At 47.6% G+C, this 840-nt stretch overlaps 1 protein-coding gene across 1 annotated transcript in view; it reads right to left on the bottom strand.

Annotated features, from left to right (window-relative positions):
- The window catches only part of LOC119593014, a 123,171-nt gene that overhangs the window by 4,716 nt on the left and 117,615 nt on the right, over positions 1–840 (bottom strand). The window contains exon 5 of the mRNA XM_037941908.1: positions 124–296. Within this exon, the coding sequence (XP_037797836.1) occupies positions 124–296 (173 nt within the window). The remainder of the gene's footprint in view (positions 1–123; positions 297–840) is intronic.

Below are 840 nucleotides of genomic sequence, written 5' to 3'. Positions count from 1 at the left end.
TTGTTTTCGTGTGGTTGTGTGTGCATGCAGGTATGCGTGTGCAAGCGCGTTTGTCCGTCTGACTATCTAAGCACATCCACTGTTTACACTAAAATCCCTCGAAGCCCGAGAAAACCGACTCACCGCTGAGTACGAAGACCGTGACGGTGGCGGGGGCGGCGTTTTCGGGGGCGCAGGTGTAGTTCCCGGAGTGCTTTGGACCGACGTCCCTCACCACGAGCTGGGTCCTTCCGTCCGCCGTATGCACCGACACGTCCTTCTTGCCGGTGTACTGGACTACCTTGTCATTGTGGTACCTGTAGGGGGACAGCGGCAGCGGTAATTATAGTGTACTGGGGCTTCCTTGTTGTCGTAATGCTAGAGGGGGAATAATGGGAAAACTAGTAATGACTTTCTGGGCTACTTTATTGATACTTGACGGTGAGAAGAATAGCGTTAGTGATAGTTACAGTGTACCGTTGTAAGGGTAGCTTGACGAGGGACAGCATTAACGGTAGTTATATTGTACTGGGACCCTTTGTTCTGCTATGGTACCCTGAGGACGAGAGTATTAGTGGTAGTAATAATGCACAGAACCACCTTACCTTTGTTGTATCTCTGAGTCATAGGCAACAGTAGTTACGGGGACAACAGCTCTTTGCAGGCATAATGGAGAATCACTTTTCTGTTCGCGTGGTTTGAACACACATCGCATAATTTCATGATGTTGTTTAAGTGTTTTGTGCAATGGAGGGATAGCCCGGGACCGCTGGTAAGAGTATTGGGTCTTTTGTTATTCATTATATGTTTGAATATTGAACAGTACTGTACTTTCCAACTTATTGCAGAACTAAAAGGCAA

The sequence above is a fragment of the Penaeus monodon genome, chromosome 31 (genome assembly GCF_015228065.2).
Source record: "Penaeus monodon isolate SGIC_2016 chromosome 31, NSTDA_Pmon_1, whole genome shotgun sequence".
NCBI lineage: Eukaryota > Metazoa > Arthropoda > Malacostraca > Decapoda > Penaeidae > Penaeus > Penaeus monodon.
The sequence above is the reverse complement of the archived record's forward strand: the minus strand, read 5'-3'. Positions and strand labels throughout refer to the sequence as shown.